We start from the raw sequence: 26,104 nt of genomic DNA on the forward strand, positions 1-26,104 counted from the left end.
CTCCTAAGTTTAAGCCTCGGTTCATCGGCCCGTATAAGATATTGGAGATTCTTAACCCTGTTTCCTTCCGTTTGGACCTCCCTGCATCCTTCTCTATTCATAACGTTTTTCATCGGTCATTATTGCGCAGGTATGAGGTACCGGTTGTGCCTTCCGTTGAGCCTCCTGCTCCGGTGTTGGTTGAGGGTGAGTTGGAGTACGTTGTGGAGAAAATCTTAGACTCTCGTGTTTCCAGACGGAGACTCCAGTATCTGGTCAAGTGGAAGGGATACGGCCAGGAGGATAATTCTTGGGTGAATGCATCTGATGTTCATGCCTCTGATCTGGTTCGTGCCTTTCATAGGGCCCATCCTGATCGCCCTGGTGGTTCTGGTGAGGGTTCGGTGCCCCCTCCTTGAGGGGGGGTACTGTTGTGAATTTGGATTCTGGGCTCCCCCGGTGGCTACTGGTGGAATTGAACTGGTGTTTTCATCTTCTCTGTTCACCTGTTCCCATCAAGATGTGGGAGTCGCTATATAACCTTGCTGCTCTGTTAGTTGCTTGCCGGTCAACAATGTTATCAGAAGCCTCTCTGTGCTTGTTCCTGCTCCTAGACAACTACTAGATAAGTTGGACTCTTGTCCATGTTTGTTTTTGCATTTTTGTTCCAGTTCACAGCTGTAGTTTCGTTACTGTGTCTGGAAAGCTCTTGTGAACAGGAATTGCCACTCTGGTGTTATGAGTTAATGCCAGAGTTTTAAAGTAATTCCTGGATGGTGTTTTGATAGGGTTTTCAGCTGACCATGAAAGTGTCCTTTCTGTCTTCTACTATGTAGTAAGTGGACCTCAAATTTGCTAAACCTATTTTCATACTACGTTTGTTATTTCATCTTAATTCACCGCCAATACATGTGGGGGGCCTCTGTCTCCTTTCGGGGTATTTCTCTAGAGGTGAGCTAGGACTAATATTTTCCTCTGCTAGCATTATTTAGTCCTCCGGCTGGTGCTGGGCATCTAGAATCAACGTAGGCATGCTACCCGGCCACTGCTAGTTGTGCGTTAGGTTTAGTTCATGGTCAGCTCAGTTCCCATCTTCCAAGAGCTAGTTCCTATATATGCTGATGCTATGTTCTCTTGCCATTGAGAACATGACATCCACCCCTATGGGAGCGGAGTCGGGTCCATATTCATTACTGTAATGAGCAGTACCATGTTACTGCTCAATACAGGAAGAAGCTAAAGGTGCCCAGAGAACCAGGGACCTGCAGGGACCGTGCCAGGAGCAGGTGAGTATTATTAGACAGCTGCCACTCCCCCTTCCCTGCCAACCCCTGGGAATGACTCGAGTATAAGCCGAGAGGGGCAATTTCAGCCTAAAAAAATAGGCTGAAATTCTCGGCTTATACTCGAGTATATACAGTAGTTATGCTATCACTTGTTATAGTATAGAAAAGACAGCATGAGCACAACTACGAAATAAAGGAAGGTGCTAGGGTTAGGTTCCCAAACCATATAGATGCAAGATAGTTGAGTGCTGGGTTTACTATCTTGCATCACTTGTTATAGTGACAGAAACCGGTCCTAGAATGTTAATAGGGCAGGTACCTGAGAACATCTGAAGTAGAAGTTCAGTCCCTTCTTTCATGAGTAGGAAGAGGTGTTCCTAGTGGATGCTCTGGCAGAATACCAAGTAGGCTGAGATAAGATACTGCTGCCCACCATCAATCCAAATGTTGAGTGTCTGCTATGACCTAGAGTTAGATTCACTGTACATGGTACAAGTTTAAGAGTGGTGGACTGTGCTGCTGTGTTCCTTACCTCTGAAGGCGCCAATCGCGTCAATATTGTGTAATGTGATAGTGTCATGCGTTTCTGTGCATCTAGTGTGTAATGTAATATAGGGTAGTATAAGTACTGTTTATATAGCAATGTAAAGTATAATATGCATAGTGTATAAAGTATAAGGACAATATGTTTAGTACAGACTGTTATAGGATAGTTGCTGTTAGCTGAAGGTGCAAGATAAGATAATTAAAGTTTTGGGGATAGTCCACAGTGAGAGGGGGTAGTGCTAGTGAAAAGCAGGCACTTCCTGGTTATGACTTAGATAAGGAAATACAGTAACAAGGACACGTTCAAGTGGGCTACTAGGGCCAGCATGTACGTATCGTTCAAGACAGTGGGAGGCCTTAACAGAATCTGGTGCGGACATTCTGGCAACGCCCGGAGCTCAAGGCCCAACATAGGGGCTAATGGACACATTGTGCCTTCTGGCGCACAGGAGAAGATGGACTCTGAACTGTGTTAAGGGAAGGTAGTGGATCCCGGGTGCAGTGAGAGACTGAACAGGAAATCCCTGCGGCTGATGGGGCCAGAGGGGCTTAGGGATAGTCAAAGAGGAACGGATGTAGGGATGTGTGCATGTATCCTACATGCTGCAATCTGATGAACTTGAACTGTCCAGTAAAGTTGTTTGTTGAAATTAACTTGGTGTCCCCTGAGTTGTATGCGGCGGCTCCTGAAGACGGAAGCATGGAGATAGCAGAAGCCTGTGGCCTACAATTGAGTATGATGCACCCCACACCTGACAACATACTGGCACTGGGCTGCGGTTTTCCTGTAAAGTGCCAGAGCGTAATGGGACAGCAGAGAGGTCATGACTATAGCTCTCGGCCACTTTGCACAGGTTATATTCAGGTCACAGGAGCCCCTTCGCTTTCAGAAAGCCTGGACTGAAGTGTGAACAGCCTTTTCTTACCTCGGTTTCACTGGTATCTTCAGTAATAGGTCAGAATATCCACTGGGAGCACATCTTAGAATCATAGAATGATAGAGTTGGAAGGGACCTCCTGGATCATCTGGTCCAACCCCCTGCTCAAAGCAGGATTCACTAAATCATCCCAGACAGATGTCTGTCCAGCTTCCGTTTGAAAACTTCCATGGAAGGAGAACTCACCACCTCTCGTGGCAACCTGTTCCACTCATTGATCACCATAACTGTCAAAAAGTTTCTCATATCTAATCTGTGTCTCCTCTCATTCAGTTTCATCCCATTGCTTCTAATCTTTCCTTGTGCAAATGAGAATAAAGATGATCCTTCTACAATGCAACAGCCCTTGAGATATTTGTAGACAGCTATTAAGTCTCTGTCCTCTCAGTCTTCTTTTTTGCAAGCTAAACATTCCCAAATCCTGTAACCGTTCCTCATTGGTCTGCAAACCATGTCCTATCACCATTTTGGTCGCTCTTCTCTGAACTTGCTCCAGTTTGTTGATGTCTTTTTCAAAATGTGGTGCCCAAAACTGGACACAGTATTCCAGGTGAGGTCTGACCAAAGAGGAGTAGAAGGTAATATTAACTTTGCGTGATCTAGACTGTATGCTTCTGTTAATATATCCCAGAATTGCATTTGCCTTTTTTACTGCTGCATCACACTGACTCATGTTCAGTTTATGATCTATTAGCATACCAAAGTCTCTCACATGTGCTGTTGCTTAGCCCTATTCCTCCCATTCTGTATATGCTTTTTTTATTGTTCAGATGTAGTGCTTTGCATTTTTCCTTGTTAAAAACCATTCCGTTAGTTGCTGCCCATTGCTCTAGTTTATTTATATCTTTTTAAATCCTCTCTCTCTTCTCTAGGATTAGCTATCCCTCCTAGTTGTGTGTCATCAGCAAATGTAATTAGTGTACCCTCAATTTCTTCATCTAAATAATTGATAAAGATGTTGAACAATACAGGGCCCAGGACAGAACCCTGTGGTACCACACTTGAGACATTCTTCCAACTGGATGTGCAGCCATTTACGACCACTCTTTTGAGTCCGATCACTAAGCCAGTTATGAATCTACCTAACAGTTGCCTTGTCCATTCCATACTTAGACATTTTTTCAATAAGGATGGTGTGAGATACTTTGTTAAATGCTTTGCTGAAGTCAAGATATACTATATCTACAGCATTTCCCTGATCCACCCAGTCAGTGATTCTGTCACAGAAGGAAATTAAGTTAGTCTGACATGACTTATTAGTTACAAATCCATGCTGACTTGGTAATCACTTCATTCTTATCCAGGTACTTACATACATGTTGTTTAATAATTTGTTCCAAGATCTTTCCTGGTGTGGAAGTCAGACTCACCGGCATATAGTTCCCTGGGTCCACCTTCTTCCCCTTTTTGAAGATAGGAACAACATTTGCTCTTCTCCAGTCTTCTGAGACTTCTCCTGTTCTCCAAGAATTTTCAAAGATTATGGAGAGTGGTTCAAAAATTTCTTCTGCCATCTCCTTCAGTACTCTGGGGTGTAGTTCATCTGGACTTGGAGACTTGAATTAATTTATGTTAGCTAAGTGTTTCCTCACTATCTTTCTGTTTATAGATATCCTGCATTCTTCTACTCCTTTAATAGGACAGTGAAGATCAGTTGATGTTACATTTCCATTTCTGAGAGAAAACAGATGCAAAATAGGAATGTAAAAGTTCGGCCTTCTCAACATCCTTTCTTACCATTTCATCAGTTTCATCCTGTAAAAATCCTATAGCATCTTTGACTTTTCTTTTACTTTTGACATATCCCCAAAATCCTTTTTTACTGCTTTTGACATCTCTTGCAAGCCTTAATTCATTGTCAGCTTTAGATTATCTGATTCGTGCCCTGCAGGTTCTGCAGACAGCATTGTATTCTTTTGACATGCCTCCCTCTTTCCATTTGATAATCATTTCTTTCTTCCATTTTAGCATGTGTTTTAAAGTTCTGTGTTCATCCATCCTGGTTTCCTTAACTGCTTTGTATTCTTCCCTCTTTTTGGAATTGTTAACGATTGTGCTTTGAGAATCTCATTTTTCAAGATTACCCAACCTTCCTGGACATTGGATCCCTCCGATTCTCTTTCTGAGTCCCTTAAAATCTGCCTTTCTGAAATCTAACCTTGAAGTCTGAGACTTCACAGGTCTTCCTCCTCTAGTTATCCAAAATTCTAAAATAGCATGGTTGCTACCTCCTAGGGTCCCAGTCACTCTTACCTCCTCAACCATTTCCTCCCTGTTTATAAAGATTAGATCAAAGGTAGCAGATCCCCTTGTTTTCTCCCCTACCTTTTGGAAGATAAAATTGTCAGCAAGAGAGGATAAGAATTTGCTTGACATGTTAGTTTTGTCTGAGAGAGATTCTCAACAAATGTCTGGATAGTTGAAATCTCCCATGACTACCATGTCATATTTTTTGGAGAACTTGGCCATTTGATGCATAAAGAGTTCATCCATATCTTCAGCTTGCACAGGCGGCCTGTAGTAAATGCCTACAATGGACACCCTTTCTGTTGTGCTCTCCTTGTATTCTTACCCAGTTTCCACAGAAGGTAGAGGACGAAACATCTTATTACACATGCTCACAAGCAAAAGCCCTATTACTATTCAATGAGGGGTTTAAAAAAAAGTGTGATTTGATAGTTAAAAAGGTGCTTAGAAATTTGGATACAGAATCACATTTGATTTTGTTTCTCATTTTTTCTGTTTCTGAAGAACTCTTAAAAGTAACTTGGGACTGGGGCTACATGACGACTATATCTGCAACACAGGTGACACAGCCAAAGGTTGCACTGTGCAGCTGCTATGTTGCAGTATAATGTAGGAGAATGGGGTCACATTGCTACTCCTAAGGTACAACAACCAGCAAGTCCCAAAAAGTTAAAATCAGTTGGAAATTATGAGACTTGCTCATCGCATTTATGGTACCCTAGGGGGTCACAATGCAACACCATTCACCTGCATTTCTTTTATAATTTAACGGTTGCACTAAGATTTTTTTACCGTGCAACCTGTATTGTGGCCAAAGTTGCCACGTTGCCTCAGCCTTAAAATGTTTAATTGCTACATACAGGAATATTTGAGCAATGTAAAAAAGTAGTTGCTCATTTTCTCCTCTATAGAGCAAAGTGTAAATCCTTTGCAAAACATTTGTTAAGGTTTAGATTAGTCTGCTATAAAAGTCTTAAACAAAATAAAAGTCTAGATGTCGCCCTAGACTTCAAGGCATTTCCAAACTGGTGGCACACTTATCTACAGATTGAAGTCACACTCCAATTTGCATAAACAGACCGGCAATGCTAGAGACAACCTATTGGGGTATGTGCACACAGTCAGTAAATGCTGCGGTTGCACACTTCGTACTTTGCAGCGTCCAACCCGCAGCGTCCAGATGTTACAGCATAGTGTATGGGATTTCAAGAAATTCCATGCCCACTATGTGTGCGCCGACGCCTGCAGATCAACTGCGGAGATGGACATGCGGTGCGTCTTTGCAGACTGCAGCAGGTTTGTTTATCTTGCGGAGATTGAGTCTCCACAAGATAAATTTCACCCATACAAAGTATTGGAGGTGATGATTCCGCACGGTTCAATGAACACATATGGGAGTCACCTGCATTCATACACTGCATCCAATCACTGCATCTAAAGCTCTGCCAGTTACTGACAGTGTGCACCTACCCTAACAGGCTTGGTTCTGTTGTGCCCATAGAATAGATGTAAAATCTACATATTACAGTAATAGTCCAAAAGAGATTCTTCTCCAGCACCAATAGAAAGGTAGTTAAAACGAATCATTTAATCATATAGCATAAAAAAAAAGGTAGAATGTGCACATAATTAAAAAAAAAAAATTAAAAAAATGGTACTATTAAGGATTTTTTTCTTAAACATGTAAGCTGTGGTAGATTGTCTCTCTCGGCTGTACACGGAGGTAGACACAGGAACACTGTGGCTTTTAAGACCTTCACTGGTTTTATTATTCATGCAGCATACACCATAGTGAAGTAAAAATAAAACAAAGTGGTAACACCGCACAGACCTCTTGGTAGTGGGGATCTGCCCGCTCAGGGTTAGCAAAACACATGGTTCAGGTTAGCACAAACTTCTCTGGAGTTAGTCACTTCCTGACACAATGAATACTGAATGTCTCAGGAGGCCAACTATTTAAACCCCAGACCACACCCTGGAGTGGATATAAGGTGGACAACCTCCCACCCGTTCTATGGTTGTTCACAAAAACCCAGCCCTTAAAATGGCAGATTAACCCCTCTCAACATAGTGTACTGGAGCAAACTTCTAGGTTTGAAATCACTGAAGCTGATAACCTTACTGAAACATATCTCCCCTCCAGTACTTTGCCAGTGACTGTCACAAAGCATTATGGACTTTTTTGATGTGCATATTCTGCCATTTTTTATCCTATATAATTAAAGGCTAAGTTTTAACTGCCTTTCTACTGGCGTCGGAGAACATACCCTCTTGGATTACTGTGAGCTATTTGACCTGGAAGCCCGATGAGTGCATACACTGCATTATACCCAGACCACATAATGCCTACCCTGAAAGTTTGTTAGGATACTTATATTTTACACTGAAGTGTTGAGTTAAATTAACACTAATTTTGTATATTACAGCAATTAAAAATCTAAGGTAGAGATTTGTATGTGTAACCATCTTCCTCCAAATAATCTAAATTACATTCTTTCACTTATATGTACAAAAAAAATAAAAATAAAAAAAAAAATAGATTATCTATGGAATTCTCTAATGTATAGAAATATAGACTTTTTATTTCAGGTGCAGCTACGCTGTAAGTCTTTCAAGACAAGGCGAAAGCAACAGAATATTCTATTTTACTCCTGGAACCCAGCTGTCAGTAAAGGCAAAAGTCCTGCAATGTGGTAGGGAACTGCAATAACCAGCGCTCTGACAGGTTTCCCCATGTGGCGTACATTTACATTACAAGTGCATTATTTTGCAACTTCCTCCTCTCCTCCAGGAGACAGAGTTGCAGAAACAGAAAAAAACAAACAAAAAAAAAACAAAACACGTTTATCGGTACCAGAGAGAAAAGGCAAGAATTTTTTTTTTTTTACAATGAGCCCTAATTATTTTAATCAATTAAAAAATATTTTAGAAAAAATATTGTGTCTAGATATGTGTGGGATTATGGGAGTTTCTGCAGGTTTGGCAATGTTCCTATTGGAATGTGGATGAGGCTTACAATTTGCTGCTCTTTGGGATTGAAATGTTAGTGCATATGCAGACAATGGACATACAGAGGGGAAAAAAGTATTTAGTCAGCCACCAATTGTGCAAGTTCTCCCATTTAAAAAGAGGAGAGAGGCCTGTAATTGACATCATAGGTAGACCACAATTCTGAGAGTCAAAATGAGAAAACAAATCCAGAAAATCACCTTGTCTGATTTGGCAAGATTTATTTTGCAAAATATGGTGGAAAGTAAGTATTTGGTCACCTAAAAACATGCAAGATTTCTGTCTCTCACAGACCTGTAACTTCTTCTTTAAGAGGCTCCTCTGTCCTCCACTCATTACCTGTAGTAATGGCACCTGTTTGAACTTGTTATCAGTATAAAAGACACCTGTCCTCAACCTCAAACAGTCACACTCCAAACTCTATGGTGAAGACCAGAGAGCTTTCAAAGTACACCAGAAACAACATTGTAGCCCTGCACCAGGCTGGGAAGACTGAATCTGCAATAGGCAAGCAGCTTGGTGTGATGAAATCAACTGTGGGAGCAATAATAGAAAAATGGAAGACATACAAGACCACTGATAATCTCCTTTGATCTGGGCTCCATGCAAGATCTCACCCCATGTGGTCAAAATGATCACAAGAATGAGGAGCAAAAATCCCTGAAGCACACAGGGAAACCTAGTGAATGACTTGCATAGAGCTGGGACCACCGTAACAAAGGCTACCATCAGTAACACCATCAGTGCCAGACATGTCCCCCTACTTAAGCCAGTACATGTCTGGGCCCATCTGAAGTTTGCTAGAGAGCATTTGGATTATCCAGAAGAGTATTTAGAGAACGACATATGGACTAATGAAACCAGAGTAGAACCGTTTGGTAGAAACAAAACTTGTCGTGTTTGGAGGAGACAGAATGCTGAGTTGCATCCCAAGAACACCACACGATACCTACTGTGAAGCATGGGGGTGGCAACATCATGCTATGGGGCTGTTTCTCTGCAAAAGGGACCAGGACAACTGATCCGTGTACATGAAAGAATGAATGGGGCCACGTATCGTGTGATTTTGAGTGCAAATCTCCTTCCATCAGCAAGGGCATTGAAGATAAAATGTGGACGGGTCTTTCAGCATGATAATGTTCCCAAGCAGCCAGGGCAACGAATGAGTGGCTTCGTAAGAGGCATATAAAGGTCCTGGAATGGCCTAGCCAGTGTCCAGATCTGAACCCCATAGAAAACCTTTGGAAAGAGATGAAAGTCTGTGTTGCCCAGCAGCAAGCCCAAAACATGACTGCTCTATAGGAGAGCTGCATGGAGGAATGGGCCAACATACCACCAATAGTGTGTGCCAACCTTGTGAAGACTTACAGAAAACGTTTGACCTCTGTCATTGCCAACAAAAGATAAATAACAAAATATTGAGATGAACTTTTGTTAATGACCAAATATTTATTTATAATTTTCAAAATAAATCTTGCCAAATCAGACAAGGTGATTTTCTGGATTTGTTTTCTCATTTTGACTCTCATAGTTGTGGTCTACGTATGATGTCAATTACAGGCCTCTCATCTTTTTAAATGGGAGAACTTGCACAATTGGTTGCTGACTAAATACTTTTTTCCCCACTGTATATTGTATGGATGCACAGCTTCATAAACAACAATCCTTAGCAGCACTTTACAAACCAGCATACGTTTTTACATATAGAGTAATATCTAGTAAATGGAAAAAATAATGTGTAGATTTCATGTAATGTTAATATGCCTTTATCATTAAAATACAAATATAACCCCACAACTGCTGTAATGCCGCCTACAGTCGCTTTCATCTTTAGAGCTCTTGCTTGCATTGTGCATACCATTGAATATGTTTCACAAACAGACAAACAGTGCGGATTTACACTAGTTTGCATGTTCTGAGTAGAGAAAAATATCCAGTCACATTATGAAAATCTCTGGTCTAGGTCTAATTTACATGACTGCCTAAAACCATGAATTTGGCTACTGAGTGAGGATGGTGTGAGAGAAAGAGAGACATAGGTTCTGGAACTAAAAGACCCCCTTAGGGTAGTGTTTCTCAACTCCAGCCCTCAAGACGCACCAACAGGTCAGGATTTCCTTAGTATTGCATAGGTGATGAAATTAAAGCGAACCTGTCACCAGGTTTGGCCGATATAAGATACCGCCATCACCTTTCAGGGCTAATCTGCAACCTTCTTCGGTCAGGCCTGGGTGACTTGAGACAGTATCTGCATGAGTGTTTTGGGCCTTCAACCAAGAGGAGATCCTATACTGATATTTGGACATCCTTGCAACCCACTGCTGTTCTAGCGTGCAGAGCTTCGCATTGTCCAGGTGGGTCAGGGGGTTATTGTCCGTCTGCAGATGTACAGTGGGTACGGAAACTATTCAGACCTCTTTAAACTTTTCACTCTTTGCTTCACTGCAGCCATTTGGTAAATTCAAAAAAGTTCATTTTTTTCTCATTATTGTACACTCTGCACCCCATCTTGACTGAAAAAAACCCCAGCAAAATATAAATTTTTGCATATTTATAAAAAAAGAAAAACTGAAATATCACATGGTCATAAGTATTCGTCCCCTGCAACAGCTTGTTGAGTTGTATCACAATCCGGGCAAAATCTTTTATGAACCTGTGGTAGTATCTGGCTACTCCTAGGAATACTCAATTTCCTCAGGTTGGTCAGCGTGGGCCACTCCTGCACTGCAGTCACATTCTCTGCGGTGGTGTAAACTCCTGCACTAGACACAGTGTGTCCCAGGTACTCAATTTTCTGCTTGAATAGGTGAAACTTCCGAGGCTTAACCTTTAGGCTATGTGGACACGTTCAGGAATTTTTGCGTTTTTTTCGCTATAAAAACGCATACATTAAGCATCCTATTAGAATGCATTCCGCATTTTTTGTGCACATGCTGCGCTTTTTTCCGCGGCGGAATCGCATTCCGGAAAAAAATGCAGCATGTTCATTCTTTGTGCGGGATCGCGGGGATTGGTGGCGCAGTAGTCCTGCGGGAACAATGGCGTGCTGGTGCACACGCTGCACCAGCACGCCATTGTTCCCGCAGGACTACTGCGCCACCAATCCTACTCAGTTGCCACGGTCAGGACAGCGCTCCACTGGCTTGCTGCTCCTGTTCCTCCTCCAGTGCAGTACACATATACTGCACTAGCACGTCGTTGCTTCCGCAGGACTACTGCGCCACCAATTCTTCTCAGCTGTTACGGTCAGGACAGTGCTTCCTTGGCTTGCCGCAAACCCCTCCTGGACCATCCATCAAACTGGATGTACATCATCAATTTGAGATATTCCAAAAAACGGTGCCTATAATCTTTCGGTGACCTTAAAGGCGACTGTATGATAAAGGCCGGAGTCCGGCCAAAACGTCAAAAAACTGTCGCTTCACCCACCACCGTAAATAAAATTTATTCACTTGAAAGCATATTTTTCCATTGAGTGCAGTGATTCTATATCTATTTCGGACTTGATCCAGATGGTTAAGGTGATCTTCAAATGTGGTGAAATAAATGATTATGTAGTCCAAATATATGAAAGTGGCTTCGAAATTCAGATCTTGCAAGAACCTTTCCATTAAACCCTGGAATGTTCCTGGTGCTTTCGTCAGACCAAAAGGCATCAGGTTGAACTCGAACAGACCCATAGGAAGAACAACGGCTGTTTTCAAGTGATCCTTCGCAGCCACAGGAACTTGCCAGTAGCCACTGGCCAAGTCGAGGGAGGAGAAATATTTTGCTTTTCCCAATGCGGATAGGGACTCCTCGATTATGGGCAAGGGGAAGGAGTCTCATACAGTGCACAAGTTAAGCCTTTGGCAGTCTACACAGGACCTCAGGGTGCAATCTTTTCTCCAAACTAACATGTTAGTAGCCACCTATGGACTCTGCCTTTCAAGAATCAAACAGTTATGGGCCAGCAGGTCTTTCACCTCCTGATATCTGAGGCAGGATCTGCCAATAACTCTCTCAAATGAGAGCCATAGTTCCTGTAGGGATCTTGCATTGAATAGCCTGGGTGCACCCAGAGTCATCTTCATGTAGTGCAAACACTCCCTGATATCGCTGAAATAACTGTTTGATTTATCCAACTTGCCTTGAGGAGAATTCCATGAGATGGACTGACATCTGTTCCAAGAGGTGATGCACAGCCAGGGTTTCATTCCTGCCTTTAGGACTATTGAGCGACACCTCCAAGGTCGACGGATCTCCTCAGACGGTTGTCAGTCCTATAGTGTCAACTCTGGTGAAATATTCTGGCATTATGCAAACTTGGGCCACTTTTTAAAATCGGGTGTCAACTGTAAACTTTCTTCATTCAAATTTCTACAATGCACAGTTACTCATCCTTGCCGCACGGTGGCCAGGGTCCAACCAATAATACAGAGATAGTTTCCTCTCAATCTATCTGCTCAATCTGAACGTCCACACCCTCCAAGCACACGAGCCAGAACAGGCATAGTTAGTACAGTTTGTCCCACCAGCAACGTCATGGTAACTTAGAGTGGTATCGACACTTTGCCAAGGTATCAACACTTTGCTGAGAAGAACTGAATTTGGCTGACTCGCACGAGTTGCTTAAACACCTTACTGGCTGGATCACGAGTGGCACGGGTACAGTTGTTTTTATCTAGGCCCTCAGCCAAGAATTGTCCCACTTCTTTTAGCATGTTCATGTGCAGGGTAACAATGGGTCCTCCTCCTCTGGGCCCCTTGGTCAACACTATTCCCTTTCGACTTAGGTCTTTTCCACACATCCAGACAAACATCCACACTACTCCTGCTACTAGGATAGGTAGTTGATTTGCCGCCAACAGTCAGATGGGGTGTTCTTTTTTAGATTGAGCAACCTTGGGAAGTGACTCTGGAAATACGCTTCTGGCATAGTAATCCCCTGGAACCCTGTGTCCGTTAAACAGCTGATCCACTGCCCACTGAATTCAGATCAGATAGTAAGTCATTCAGAGACGATATCCTCAGAGTGATCTCCTCTGCCCTCTGAGGCTCGAAATCCCATGGTGTCCTCCATTACCGTGGGGCGTGCTAGTTTAACAGGCACCCCAGTCTCCTTTCTCAACTCGAACAGTCTCTTCAGATATGCCCCCTTTCACCGCAGGTCCAACACACTGGATCATATTCTGCTGAAGGCTATCAGCACGACATGATGTGGCTCAGGAGAAACAACTTTCCCGCTCTGACCTCCTTTCACATGGGGCCGTGTGATCAGCTGGAGGGATTGCAGTAGGGGTCCCCTTGACACTGCAGAGTTTATGTCGAATGTCCCAGATCTCTTGATGTATCTCCTGTACCCTGTCAGGCTCAGTACGGGTTGACTCGGGGGTGACCACTTCATGACTCCGGACTGCGCTTGTCAGTACAGGGTCTCTCTTTCAGTGACTCTAGCTTCGGCACCAACCTCAAGGAAGTCCTGATCAGGATTCAAGCATTATCACTCCTTTAAAGACCTGCCTCAGGGAGAGATCTTTCAGTCCAGCAACTAGTTGATTCCGCAGCACTTCGTCCAAGAACCGTCTTTTTGGTGATATTGGCCATTACTTCCTGCAATGCAATAACATACTGAGCACTTTCCCCTTGGACTCACTGCAACAACAGCATGCGGAGGTGCCCTAGGTCCGTGGTGTCGCCATGCAGGTCCTCCAGGATTATTACCACCTTATCCACAGTGTCCCAGTTCCTAGGTGGGAGATACACAACAGTCTGCCGGGCCACCCCATCAAGGGTCAGGAGGGCTAACTCTGTCTGAGCGGAAGGGGTCACATGCGAAGCCTGCTTTCAGCCTCTCTACCCAATCCCACAGAGACATGCTGCTCCCCGTGAACTCGAGAAGGTTGCTGAGCATAGCCCCTAAGGGTATATGTCCCCTGCCGGACTCAGTCACGGACTCATCCACCATCTCGAGGTCTGAAAACTGCACCCTGCCAACTACCTCCAATGTAATGCAGGTGTCTGAATGCAACACACAAAAGCAGGAGTCAAACATTCAGGGATAATTCTAGTTCTATTTATATACAGCGACTTCAAGTGACTCTGAACAATTAGTGTTAGTAACTAGGCAAATTAACATTCAAACAAAGATAACAATAAACTGGAAAGAGCAAAGGAAATCTATCTAATGTTAATATTCTGCTCACAACAGTAATGCACCCAGTCGTGGGAGCCACCATGTAAGTTCTTTTGCTACAAATCCAGCCCTAGCGGAGGTCACCAGGTTTTCCTGCTAGACCGCAAGTCTCTCTCTGATGTAGTCTATCAAAGCTTGTTGAGCCTCCCGCACTCCAACCGGCCACGGTACCGTAGAGGATAGCTGGGAGTGACGGCCCTGCTCACACGCAGTGTTCTTCATCAAGCGTGTCCCGCCTGTTGCAGTCTCCTCATGGATATTCTCAGATTGACAGTCAACGGAAGTCTCTTAGGATTGAAACGGAGTGGACAAGGCCTCGACTCTTGATGAGCAATGTCTGGTCTCTTGAGCTCTACTGGCGTGGGGCACGGCTCCTGTTCCTGATTAGCGCAGACGGAACTCGAAGTCCTCCCGTGCAGAATCTGGGCCATTTCAGGTGATAGCTGACAGCTTCATGTCATAGGCTCTTCACTGAGGCTTGTTCTGGTCCGGTACATGAAGTCTCTCCCCTGCAAATTTTCCAACACAATTTGGTTCGGCTTGATTTCGCCTGTCCAGCAGATGACAGTTTCTTCTCATTAATGACACATCTTGCAAGGGCTCTGCAGGGATTTCACTGCTTCTTATTGCAGCATTACAATTTTACACACCTCAAGTATAGGGACATAGAGGACCCACTTGCACTACCGAAGCTGCAGTAAAGAGAAGAGAAACAGCACATGTGAGACCACTGCTGGAGACTTACAAAAGGAAAATGTACTAACAGGTTAGAAGTGACATTACAGTTGAGTGGGTTTCATTGTCTGCATATGTCCTCGCTTAATTGTAAAGTGGTGCGGAATATGTTGGCGCTATATAAAATTATTATTGTTATTATATGTCCCATGACTTGGGACTCATACAGGATGGTATTTTATCTGTAAAAGGAAATATATAATGGTAAGGGAAATATATAACAGTAGTAAAGTTACACTGATTTAAATCTGCCATCCACAGGATTGGGTCTACATCAAAAGGCATAACCTTTAGGTACCGTATTTTGATTACAGGAACTCAGAACAAAGGGAGCTTTACCTGGAATACAGAGGTGTTAACATGACACCTCAGCTCTGTGACTGAGCAATAAAAGGTACCTTCACACTAAGCGACTTTACAACGATAACGATAGCGATCCGTGACGTTGCAGCGTCCTGGATAGCGATATCGTTGTGTTTGACACGCAGCAGCGATCAGGATCCCGCTGTGAGATCGCTGGTCATTGCTGAAAGTCCAGAACTTTATTTCGTCGCTGGATCTCCCGCAGACATCGCTGAATCGGTGTGTGACACCGATCCAGCGATGTCTTCACTGGTAACCAGGGTAAACATCGGGTTACTAAGCGCAGGGCCGCGCTTAGTAACCCGATGTTTACCCTGGTTACCATTGTAAAAGTAAAAAAAAACAAAAACCACATACTCACATTCCGGTGCCCGGCGTCCGCTTCTCTGCACTCCTCCTGCTGCAGTCTAACAAGGTGGCTCTTTTAGTTTTTGCTTCTGTTATTCCCTCAATAAGGCGTTTTATAATTTTCCCCAAATATCTATCTTTGTACCTGGAGGCGGGTCTGAAGCCTCCTCTGTGAAGCGCCCAACTGCCGTCACTCATCTCTTCTGGGGCGATGGTCGCCGCCCCCTGCGCGCTGTTCTTCTTAAATCCGGCGCCTGCGCTGTGCGTGCCTGCCTGGGGCAGGCGCAGTGTTCATTGGCCGTCATAGCTCAGATGCCGCGTGCCTGACTGCGCCTGTGCGGGCAGTGCGGCCACCCTGTTACTGAATCCCCGCCCCGCACTGTGTTATGCATTATGCACAGTGCGGGGCTGGGATTCCTGGGCAGCTTCCTGCACAGACCGACGCTGGAAGGTGGGGAACCTGGGGGAGCGTCTGACAAGCGCAGTGCGCATGCCCAAGAATCCCAGCCCCGCACTGACAGTGACTAATAGGCTCTTCAGCAGAGATGGGGCTTTTGGCATGTGGTTTAGTGCTGATTTTAGTTCAACTTAATCCCAAGTTTGGCTGAATGTCTCTTGGGAAAAGTGGCTGGATGACAGTAAAATTGATTTATGGAAGAGATTATCATCTCCTGGCCTACCACCAGTTTTTAAAAGAAAGGACATGTATAATAACTCCTGGGTAAAGGCTTTGGTCTGCAAATTGTGCATTAGAGTCCCAAATGGAATCTGTAGCCATGTAGTCAACCATGTGAAACCCTCAATGCTGGAAACTCTTGATAAAACTCCCCCCAAAAAACTATAGGTCAGTGATTTCCTACCTGTGTCTTTCCAACTGTGGCCAAACTACAACTCCTATCATGCTGGGAGTTCTTGTATTACAACAAATGGAAAGCAGAGTGTTTGTTACCATTGCCCAGCATAGTAATCTGAAGAAGTACGGTACTTCCACTGTCTTACAAAATACACACACCATGACTAACTTTTCTATGCATCACTAGTTTGGCAATGACATTTCCTTCGGAACAAACAGACATTGTGCTATGCACATTTTTTAATCTACTTTGCAAGGTCAAAATGTATTTAAAAATCTTGGAAGGCGACCAAGCTTAAACACAGAGCAAGTTTATCTAAAATGGAGAACACACTCCTTTATAGACGGAGCCATGTATACATTACAGCAGCTGTGTTATATCTGTATCGTCATATATTCAACCCGACGCATTGTGGCCTGGTCTGTGGTAGAAGACTGCAAACTGGATGAGGGACTGCGGTCTGTGCAAAAGCTGAAAACTAGGACGTGATGACTGTACTTTACACTGTCTGAAACATGTCATTTCAATAAAAAAAAATTTTTTATACAGTATATCTCGTCACCTCCATTGATTTACAACAGATTGGTAACCACAGTCATAGCAATTTCAACACAAGTTTATATATACAAGGTAGAATAAAATGACCAAAGCAAAGTTGTATCCGAGATATTTAGTTACTGTGTAGTTCAGGAAACTGCTACCCGACATTTTCATTATGTTGTATATACACGTCTTTCTACAATTGTGAGACAGATAATGGACACACACAAAGTGAATAAGGCTACTTTCACACTAGCGTCGGGCCGACGTTCCCGACGCTAGCGTAGTCTCCGCCGCACAACGGGGGCAGCGGATGCATTTTTCCAGCGCATCCGCTGCCCCATTGTGAGGTGCGGGAAGTGCGGGGAGTTGGGTTCGGAGTTCCGGCCGCGCATGCGCGGTCGGAAAAAGCGGACCGTCGTGAGCAAAAAACGTTACATGTAGCGTTTTTTGATCCCGACAGTCCGCCACTGCACGACGCATCCGTCGCACGACGGGTGCGACGTGTGGCAATCCGTCACAATGCGTCGCTTCATGTTAATCAATGGTGAAAAAACGCATCCTGCAAACACTTTTGCAGGATGCGTTTTTCGGCAAAATGACGCATTGTGACGGAATGCAGTTAACGCTAGTGTGAAAGTAGCCTAAGAATATTAGAGGTCATCAAGGAGTTTCAGTACCATAGAAAAGATTGAGGCTAAGTCCTTAGCCCTTTACATGGGTCAACATACCTTAACATGCTTTAAAATGTATATTAGTGAATACATTGGGGCTGAATTAATAATCTACAAGAGTCAGAAACTTTGCTTTAAACATGCCAATCTAGCCAATGACAAAGTGGGTATGGCCTAAAAAAGAAATAAAAAAAAAAGACACAATATAAGCCCATGTCATCTCAATTTGCACAGTGTTTAGTATATAAACCCCATTATTCCTCATCATACACACATTTGTTGCTTCAGAATTGCTTTTTGATGATTAAGGGGCTAGAATATGCCATCACTTTATGATCAGTGGGGATGTTAGATAACCATTGATCATATTGATATGATCATATCCCAGCAACATGTTATCACTTTATTAGAGGGAAAACCCTTTAATCTCTAAAAAGGGAATGAAGGGAGAGCTGCTCGGTGCACAGCCCAGTGGTTGGGGATTAATCTGTATGGGATACAGCACTACAACAGTGTTAAAGGGAACCTGCCAGCAGGATTGTGCTCAGCAACCTACAGACAGTGTCAGGTTGGCACCGTTATACCGATTAAAATGATATCTGGGTGATGAAATCTGTCTTGTGGTTGTTGTTTAACCTGTATTTGTAGTTTTGAGTTAATAATATGCTCGTGCTCTGGGGCGGCCTGTGAGGGGGTCTTCATGTGGTGCTTTGCTTACATATTCATCTGTATGGCTTATGACAGGTTACTGATACCTCACTGACCTGCCCTCTAGTTTACATACTGTATATCTTATTGTAAAAATACAGGAAAAAAAAAAAAAAAAGACGATTCATCATTTCCATTTTATTTTTCAGTTTTGTTGTGTTCTGGTATTCATTGACTGTTTTTGAGCCAAATTCTTCTAAATGGCAAACAAGGTTCAATAATTTCGGACAAAATAAAAAATGCTTTTACTTTTTTTTTTTTTAAAGGACATTCCACTAAAATATTGCAAAAAAAATTCAGCCACTCTCCAATAATAAAAAGTCACTATGGTTTAGAGCAGAGTTCATTTCTGCAAAAGTTTTGTGACATTACAAAAAGTCACAATTTATGCATCTGCTGAAAACTCTAATCCTTGCCACAATAACGAACCTTAAAAAAAAAGCACATATACATAGACTTTAAAGAAAAAGGTGAAAATTAAAAAAAAAGACTAAGGCGCAATTGAAAAACAGGTGAGAACACCAATAACCGGAATAAAAAAGTCACAGATGCAATAATGAATTGGGCCCTGAATTTCTAATTACCCCTAAATTTTGAAATCCCCCCCTCCAAAGAAAAGAGCCCACACTGTCACACTGAGGGGAGAATAGAACATGTATCAACTACTCTAAAACTCACACTTACCTGCTCAAATACATCTTTTGGTACAGGAGCAAAGCTGCCTGCCACATCCATGGACACCCAGCTTCGTACCAGTCTTGAAGGCGAAACAGAGGAGAGATGCAGCCCGCTGCGGTGATGTAGCTGGAGGAGCCACACTCCCCAAGATAGGACAGGAGAAGTCCAGCACCAGTGCCTTCTCCTGCTGCAAACAGTCGAGATGATGGCTGACAATGTCGGATGTATCGAATGGCTTCTCGCAGGTCATTAGGGTCACCATACTGTTGCAACTTTGTTGTGCTGAGAGGGCAGCCATTTTGGCATCGACGATTGAAGATCACAGCCTGGTACCCATGAGTGAGGGCCAAGTGACACATCTGTCAATAAAAAGGATAGCACGGTTACATTTTACAGTACTAAATTATTGTTATTTATTAAGCTTTGCTTACATAGCGCTATCTTATTCCGCAGCGCTTTACATACATCATCACCACTGTCCCCATTGGGGCTCACAATCTACATTCCCTGTCAGTATGTCTGTGGAGTTTGGGAGGAAATCAGAGAACCCAGAGAAAACTCACCCAAACACAGGAGAACATACAAACTCCTTGCAGATGTTGTTCCTGGTGGGATTTGAACCCAGGACCCCAGCGCTGCAAGGCTGCAGTGCTATTGTTTTATCAGCAAGAGATTATCACTGGAGGATTAGTAAATCTGCTGTGTACACTCTGCATAGACATAAAGCTGCCAATCAGTGGTGTGGGCAGGGCTATACAGAGCTCAGCATTCAAACATGAAAATTAAATTGCTGAACTAAAAACATGAACAATTGAGAAAGCTTGGCACATAAATTGGCCAATTCATGTGTACCTGGCAGCATTCAGACAACTGGTAAAATCTGCAGCAGATAAAAGTTATTTTATGAAAACTGTAGCAAGCTGCCCAGTTAGTGATACATAGCTGGAATCAGAGTTTTTGCTTCTACATCATACTGCTCTCAGATGGGTTAGCAAACTCCTGGTGATAGATTCCCCAATCAGAATTATTATTATTATTTATTTATATAGCACCATTAATTCCATGGTGCTGTACATGAGAAGGGGTTAAAATACAAATATCACTTACAGTAAACAAAACTAACAATGACAGACTGGTACAGAGTGAAGAGGACCCAGCCCTTGCTGGCTTACATTCTACAGGATTATGGGGAAGGAGACAGTAGGTCGAGGGTTGCAGTAGCTCCAATGGTGTTGAGGTGGCCATGTGGTCGTTACAGGCTGTAAGCTTCTTTGAAGAGGTGGGTTTTCAGGTTTCTTTTGAAGGATCCAAAAGTAGCGGATAACCAGACGTGTTGGGGCACAGAATTCCAGAGGATGGGTGATATTCGAGAGAAGTCTTGGAGGCGATTTGGTGAGGAGCGAATAAGCGTGGAGGAAAGGAGGAGGTCTTGGGAGGACCGGAGATTACGTGAGGGAAGATAGAGAGATTAGTATGGAAATATACGGAGGAGGAAAGTTATGGATGGCTATGTAGGTCAGTGTTAGTAATTTAAACTGGATATGCTGGGAAATTGTGAGCCAGTGAAGGGATTTGCAAAGAGTGGAAGCAGGAGTGTAGCGAGGAGAGAGATTAATTAGTCGGGCAGCAGAGTTAAGGACAGACTGAAGGGGTGCGAGAGTGTTAGAAGGTAGGCCACAGAGGAGGATGTTGCAGTAGTCGAGGCGGGAGATGATTAGGGCATGCACGAGCATTTTGGTAGAGTGTGGGTTGAGGAAAGGACGGATTCTGGAAATATTTTTGAGCTGGAGGCGACAGGAGGTGGCGAGAGCTTGGATGTGCAGTTTGAAGGACAGGGCAGAGTCAAGGGTTACTCCGAGGCAGGGGATTTTGGGGACAGGGCAAAGCGTGATTTCATTTATTTTGATAGATAGATCAGGCAGGGAAGATATAAGTGATGGAGAAAAGATAATGAGTTCAGATTTGTCCACAAAGGAATTGAGAGGAGAAGGAGGAGGATATGGCTGATAGACACTCTGGGATTCTGGAGAGCAGAGAGGTGACATCTGGGCCAGAGAGGTAGATTTGAGTGTCATCAGCATATAGATGGTACTGGAAGCCATAAGACCTTACGAGTTGTCCCAGGCAGAGTGTATAGATTGAGAAGAGTAAGGGTCCTAGGACAGAGTATTGGGGGACACCAACAGAGAGGGGGCGAGATGAAGAGGTAGTATGGGAGTAGGAAACGCTAAATGTGCGGTTGGTAAGGTATGAGGAGATCCAAGATAGGGCAAGGTCTTTGACCCCAAAGGAAGAGAGGATCTCTAGTAGGAGGCAGTGGTCAACTGTGTCGAAGGCAGAGGACAGGTCTAGGAGGAGGAGTATAGAGAACTGTCTGTTAGCTTTGGCTGTAAGTAAGCCGTTAGTAATTTTGGTCAGGGCAGTCTCAGTGGAATGGTGGGGACGGAAGCTAGATTGTAGATTGTCGAAGAGAGAGTTAGCAAAAAATGAATCCACCAATCCAAAAAATTGTAAATACAAGCAGGGTGTGACTATAACTAAAATATAACTTTTAATAAATAGGTTTAAAAATGGTGTAGTAAACCAATATAAACACACTAGAACGGACTCACAAGAAAATCACATTCATTGGAATGTAAAACTACAATAATCCCCGAGATCTTACGCCTCTATTTCACTTCATCAATCTCAAAGGGGAAAGAAGATTCTCATAAATGTGAGAATCACAATAAAAAAGCAATCAACCATCGCATGTCTCATGTTCCCAATACCTTTTTGTGGAAAGGAAACACAGTAGTGGTGATTAACATATGCAAATGGAATGATCTCACCTCAAAAGTTCTCTTTCTTTCATATGGGAAAGACTGCTCACTATTGGCGCTGCATCCGGGAGGGGGGGCACATTCCGGCCGCACATTCATCCACCCACGCTGCCAAAAGGATTTTTGCTTAGCCCCAGAATAAAGAAACCATTTCCCTACGCGTTTCGTTATCCAAACTCATCAGGGGAAATTTACAAGGTGTCCCTCCAAAAACGTGGTGGGCACTCAAAGCGGGGGTATGAGGCCCACCACGTTTTTGGAGGGACACCTTGTAAATTTCCCCTGATGAGTTTGGATAATGAAACGCGTAGGGAAATGGTTTCTTTATTCTGGGGCTAAGCAAAAATCCTTTTGGCAGCGTGGGTGGATGAATGTGCGGCCAGAATGTGCCCCCCCCCCTCCCGGATGCAGCGCCAATAGTGAGCGGTCTTTCCCATATCAAAGAAAGAGAACTTTGAGGTGAGATCGTTCCATTTGCATATGTTAATCACCAGTACTGTGTTTCCTTTCCACAAAAAGGTATTGGGAACATGAGACATGCGATGGTTGATTGCTTTTTTATTGTGATTCTCACATTTATGAGAATCTTCTTTCCCCTTTGAGATTGATGAAGTGAAATAGAGGCGTAAGATCTCTGGGATTATTGTAGTTTTACATTCCAATGAATGTGATTTTCTTGTGAGTCCGTTCTAGTGTGTTTATATTGGTTTACTACACCATTTTTAAACCTATTTATTAAAAGTTATATTTTAGTTATAGTCACACCCTGCTTGTATTTCGAAGAGAGAGTTAGATGCAAAGTGAGAGGAAAGTTCAGCATGGACGTGCTGCTCATGGAGTTTGGAAGCAAATGGGAGCAAAGATATAGGGCGATAGCTGGACATAGCGCTTGGGTCAAGGGATGGCTTTTTGAGGATAGGTGTGATTGTGGCATGTTTGAAGGCAGAGGGGAAGGTACCAGAAGCTAGTGATAGGTTGAAGAGATGGGTTAGGGATGGAATTAGTGTGGTGGTGAGGTTGGGGAGGAGGTGGGATGGGGTCAAGTGCACAAGTGGTGAGGTGTGATTTGGAGAGATGATGAGGAAGCTCCCTTTCAGTGATTTTGGAGAGTGAAGTTATGGGGTTTGGGCACTGGTCTGGTATACAAAGGGGTTGTGGTGGTTTGACAACAAAGACTTGCCTTGTTTGGTCTATCTTACTTTTGAAGTGCGTGGCAAAGTCCTCGGCAATGATTAGGGAACTCGGAGGGGGCAGTGGTGGGCGGAGGAGGGAGTTAAAAGTGTTGAACAACTGTTTGGGGTTGTGGGATAAGGAAGATTTGAGGGTTGTGAAGTAGGCCTGTTTAGCAGAGGTGAGAGCTGATTTGAATGCGAGTGTTGCTTGTTTGAGTGCAGTGAAATCATCTTGCGAATGCGTTTTCTTCCAACACCGTTCTGCAATTCTGGATACTTGCCGAAGCTTTTTAGTGATGTTATTGTGCCAGGGTTGTCTATTAGTTCGTCGCACTCTGCTGTGCATGACAGGGGCGACCGTTTCAATAGCTTATGCAAGAGTGGCATTGTAGAAACCAGTGGCAGTGTCTGTGTCGTGGAGTGAGGATATGGATGCCAGTGGTAGGATAGAGTCAGAGAGTGTGTGGGTGTCTAGGTGTGCAAAGTTCCTGCGTGGGTGCGCATGTTGCTGGACATGGGTGACAGGTGAGGAGGACAGGGATGAGAAAGTGAGTAGATAGTGGTCGGATAGAGGGAGAGGGGAGGTTGTGAAGTTAGATAGGGAGCATAAACGGGTGAAGACCAGGTCTAATGTGTGTCCGTCTGTGTGGGTGGCTGAGGAGGACCACTGAGTGAGTCCAAAGGATGAAGTAAGGGACAGGAGTTTGGAGGCTGCTGACTGGTGGGTGTCACTGGGGATGTTGAAGTCACCCATGATGATGGTGGGAACGTCAGCAGACAGAAAGTGAAGGAGCCAGGTGGAGAATTGGTCAATAATGGCAGTGGTGGGGCCCGGAGGTCGGTATATGATGGCCATTTGGAGGTTGTAGGGGGAGTAGGCTTCAAAAGAGGGGAGGATAAGGGAGGGTAGAGGTGGAATTGGGTTAAAGGTACAGTTGGAAGAAAGGAGAAGGCCCACTCCTCCACCATGTTTGTTGCCAGGGCGAGGAGTGTGGGTGAAGTGGAGGCCACCGTAACATAGTGCAGCAGAAGAGGCTGTGTCAGAGGGTGTCGGCCATGTTTCGGTGATGCCCAGAAAGAAAAGATTACGAGAGGTAAAGAGGTTGTGAATCACAGAAGTTTACTTGACCTTACTTGAAATTAATGTTTTTTTGCATTTTTTTTGGTCACTTTGCACATTATCAAAATGCTCTCCATTTTAATCTTTAAATGGGTTGTCCGGCCATAGTTACTACATCCTTGTAGCCTATGTGACTGCAGACTTGTGAATAACGACATCGCTCACACTGCGAACTGTAAGGATTCTCTGGTGCCATAGAATCATGTGCTTTGCATACTTCCAACCACATTCTGGCTAGATGTTTCAAACTTCACTAAATGCACTTGCAGTGAGGGAGGCTGCACATTTCTAGTTGGCACGTGACTGCACTTATGCAAATCACATATTTGTAGCCACTTATCAGCCGCTCCCAGTGCGCAATGTGATGGTCTACAAGTCTGCAATCACAGAGTGACTGCAGACTTGTAACCCAAGCCTGTACAACCCCTTTAACTGTTTTGTGACCTTTTCACAGGTTACGCTAAAATGTTGCAAGAAGAGTTTCAAAAAGAAAGCAAAATAAACAACACATGGATTAACACTCAGAATGGTTCTCTATTAAAAGAACTTGATATAGGAAGACTATTATTTGAAGCCATCTCTGCACAATAGGAGCAACATCCATGGAAATCAAGCTTCTGTTGGATGCAGTAGAAAAGAGGATTTCCAGGACTGTTTTTTTGCACTATGATTGGAATTGACCTCTATCTATTAGCTCTTATGGTCTTAAAGGGACCATCATAGAATGACTGTTCAAACCAAGTACAGGCACTCGGCCCATCATGGTGGAGCCAAACATTTACACGCACCTTCCCACTTGCTTGTTTTCCCATGAAGCCAGAGCTGTCAATTAAAGAAGGAAAGGTGTGCTGACAAACCCTTCAATTATTCTTAGCAACTCTTCAGTATTGCCCTGTTTGAACCCACTGACCAACTTTTTTTTTTCGTGGTAGTGTTTTTATGAAATATCCTGTTGATACTCATGTTCATGTCAATGTATCGATCACATTTTGTACTTTGTTATATATCCCTGGTATCTAAATTTTAAAAAACAACAATATTAATGGTCTTCAATTTTCAGAACAATGATATTCTAAGTGTAGAAAGGAAGTGACAATTTACACTGAACATCAAAAAGCCACAAGTCTAAACCACACAAGGCAGTGGCTGGATTATTTCTCACAATGACAAAGAACAACATCTTCCTGTTGCCTCTTCAATGATTTATTAGCTATTTTGCAAAGAGGGTTACAAAAACAGCAAAGGAGACAAGTGCATGAACTTGTAATTGCAACATATGAGAGAAACTGGAGAATATCCATTTGTTCTCTTTACAGATATCCATGTCGAGAACACCAGTTATTAGGAGGTGAACCTAATAGATACAATTATGACTCAAGCACATTGCAGTACCAAGGCTCCCTCCTGAGTTGTGCAGAGCCATTTCATAGAATTATAGAATGTTAAAGATGGAAGGGACCCCAGAGTCATCGTGTCCTACCCCCTGCTCAATGCAGGATTCACTAAACCATCTCAGACAGATGTCTGTCCAGCCTCTGTTTGAAGACTTCCATTGAAGGAGAACTCACCACGTCTCGTGGCAGCCTGTTCCACTTTTTTCTAATGTCTAATTTGTATCTTCTCCCTTTCAGTTTCATTCCATTGCTTCTTGTATTTCCATGTGCAAAGCAAAATAAGGATGATCCCCTCTACACCGCTATTAAGTCTCCTCTTAGCCTTCTTTTTTGCAAGCTAAACATTCCCAGATCCTTTACGCGTTTGCAGCGCCCCAGAGTCCTGGTCGTTGCAGTACTGTGGCTCCGCCACTATGGGGAGCTATGGTGCGTCTGATGGCACTGAAGGAGTTCATCTGACCAGGTATCACAGACACCAATACATTTCACAGCCGGGCCTCTGGGGGGAGCTAAGGG

The 26,104-nt window shown here is 43.6% G+C and overlaps 1 protein-coding gene across 1 annotated transcript in view; it reads right to left on the reverse strand.

Annotated features, from left to right (window-relative positions):
* The window catches only part of LOC143815352 (protein ABHD15-like), a 73,573-nt gene that overhangs the window by 10,397 nt on the left and 37,072 nt on the right, over positions 1 to 26,104 (reverse strand). Inside the window, exon 2 of the mRNA XM_077294471.1 lies at positions 19,087 to 19,439. Within this exon, the coding sequence (XP_077150586.1) occupies positions 19,087 to 19,439 (353 nt within the window). The remainder of the gene's footprint in view (positions 1 to 19,086; positions 19,440 to 26,104) is intronic.

Source organism: Ranitomeya variabilis, chromosome 3, assembly GCF_051348905.1.
Source record: "Ranitomeya variabilis isolate aRanVar5 chromosome 3, aRanVar5.hap1, whole genome shotgun sequence".
NCBI lineage: Eukaryota > Metazoa > Chordata > Amphibia > Anura > Dendrobatidae > Ranitomeya > Ranitomeya variabilis.